This window comes from Rhincodon typus, chromosome 45, assembly GCF_021869965.1.
Source record: "Rhincodon typus isolate 14 chromosome 45, sRhiTyp1.1, whole genome shotgun sequence".
NCBI classification, from domain to species: Eukaryota; Metazoa; Chordata; class Chondrichthyes; order Orectolobiformes; family Rhincodontidae; genus Rhincodon; species Rhincodon typus.
Genome location: NC_063376.1, coordinates 8,126,044 through 8,127,318, shown reverse-complemented (window position 1 = coordinate 8,127,318; position 1,275 = coordinate 8,126,044). Strand labels below are relative to the sequence as shown.

Below are 1,275 nucleotides of genomic sequence, written 5' to 3'. Positions count from 1 at the left end.
CTCAGGGAGCTCTGTAAATACTCAATCCCAAACTCAGGGAGCTCCGTAAACACTCAATCCCAAACTCAGGGAGCTCTGTAAATATTCGATCCCAAACTCAGGGAGCTCTGTAAATATTCGATCCCAAACTCAGCGAGCTCTGTAAATATTCAATCCCAAACTCAGGGAGCTCCGTAAACACTTAATCCCAAACTCAGAGTACTCTGTAAACACTCAATCCCAAACTCAGTTCATCAGACAAACCCCCTCGTCTCCAGAATTAATCCAGTCAACATTCTTCTGTTCTATCTCCAATGTAGTTACATGTTTCATGGCCATTTCGCTTTAATTGCTGATAATCTTTTACAGCCTGTCAGGTTTGGTTGTGCATTCCACAACATGAGCGTCTGACCACGGACATCTGTCTGCAGTTTTTTACCCTACCTTCTCCCCGCACTATTGCCCTGTCTTGTTTCGTTTTCTCTCAATGGAGAGGAGGCATTGTCCCCTTCCAGACATGAATTTTCCATCTCGATTTCTCACCCACCCTTCGCCTTTTGCCCTGGGCCTCCACACCATCCGTTTCCCTCTTCCGCCTTTGTTAGAAATCATTTACCAGCTCATTGTTTTTTTTCGGTTGTGACTAAGTCAACACCAGACGGAAAACATTGGACCGCGTTTCTCTCTCCACGGGCCTGTTGAGTTTCGCTGGCGTGCTCTGTGTTGGTGTCAGATTTCCAGCATCTGCTGGATTTTGGCCTCTTCCGCATGCTCCCCATGCCTTACTTGAGCAACCAGGATGCCCGACACAATGGCGAGTTGGTGTAACGTTCCCAGTGTGCCTCGTAGTCTCGTGGGTGAGATCTCTCCCACGTACATTGGAACCAAACCAGAGGAAATACCTGCCAGATACAAGAACCTTGTAACTAACAAGATTCGTCAATTACAAAACTGCGCTTACATCACCTGGGTGCGGAGGGGAGAGGGGCTGAGGTCAACCGACCAAGGAAATTGACGCAATCTCACCACAATAAGCTCCAATCACGAACCGCCCCAGGATTAACATCTCGTAGGATTGGCAGTACTGCGACAAGCCCATGAGAATACCTCCAATCACCGCGAGAAGGTTGTTCACCAGCATGGCCTTCTTCCTGAACCAAAAGGCAATGGGTTACTGACAGCGATTCATTGCAGCTAATGCAACTCATTGGCTGGAGAGGACATGCAGGCTCTGGATTGTGTTGCACTGCAGAGCTCCCTGAGTTTGGGATTGAGTGTTTACAGAGCTCCCTGAGT

General features: G+C 48.2%; 1 protein-coding gene across 1 annotated transcript in view; it reads right to left on the bottom strand.

Moving 5' to 3' along the window:
- Positions 1–1,275, bottom strand: part of LOC109924526 (solute carrier family 2, facilitated glucose transporter member 4-like) — a 28,715-nt gene that overhangs the window by 24,298 nt on the left and 3,142 nt on the right. Inside the window, exons 3-4 of the mRNA XM_048620219.1 lie at positions 1,006–1,130; positions 766–881 (exon numbers count right to left, since the gene is read on the bottom strand). Of these exons, the coding sequence (XP_048476176.1) occupies positions 766–881; positions 1,006–1,130 (241 nt within the window). The remainder of the gene's footprint in view (positions 1–765; positions 882–1,005; positions 1,131–1,275) is intronic.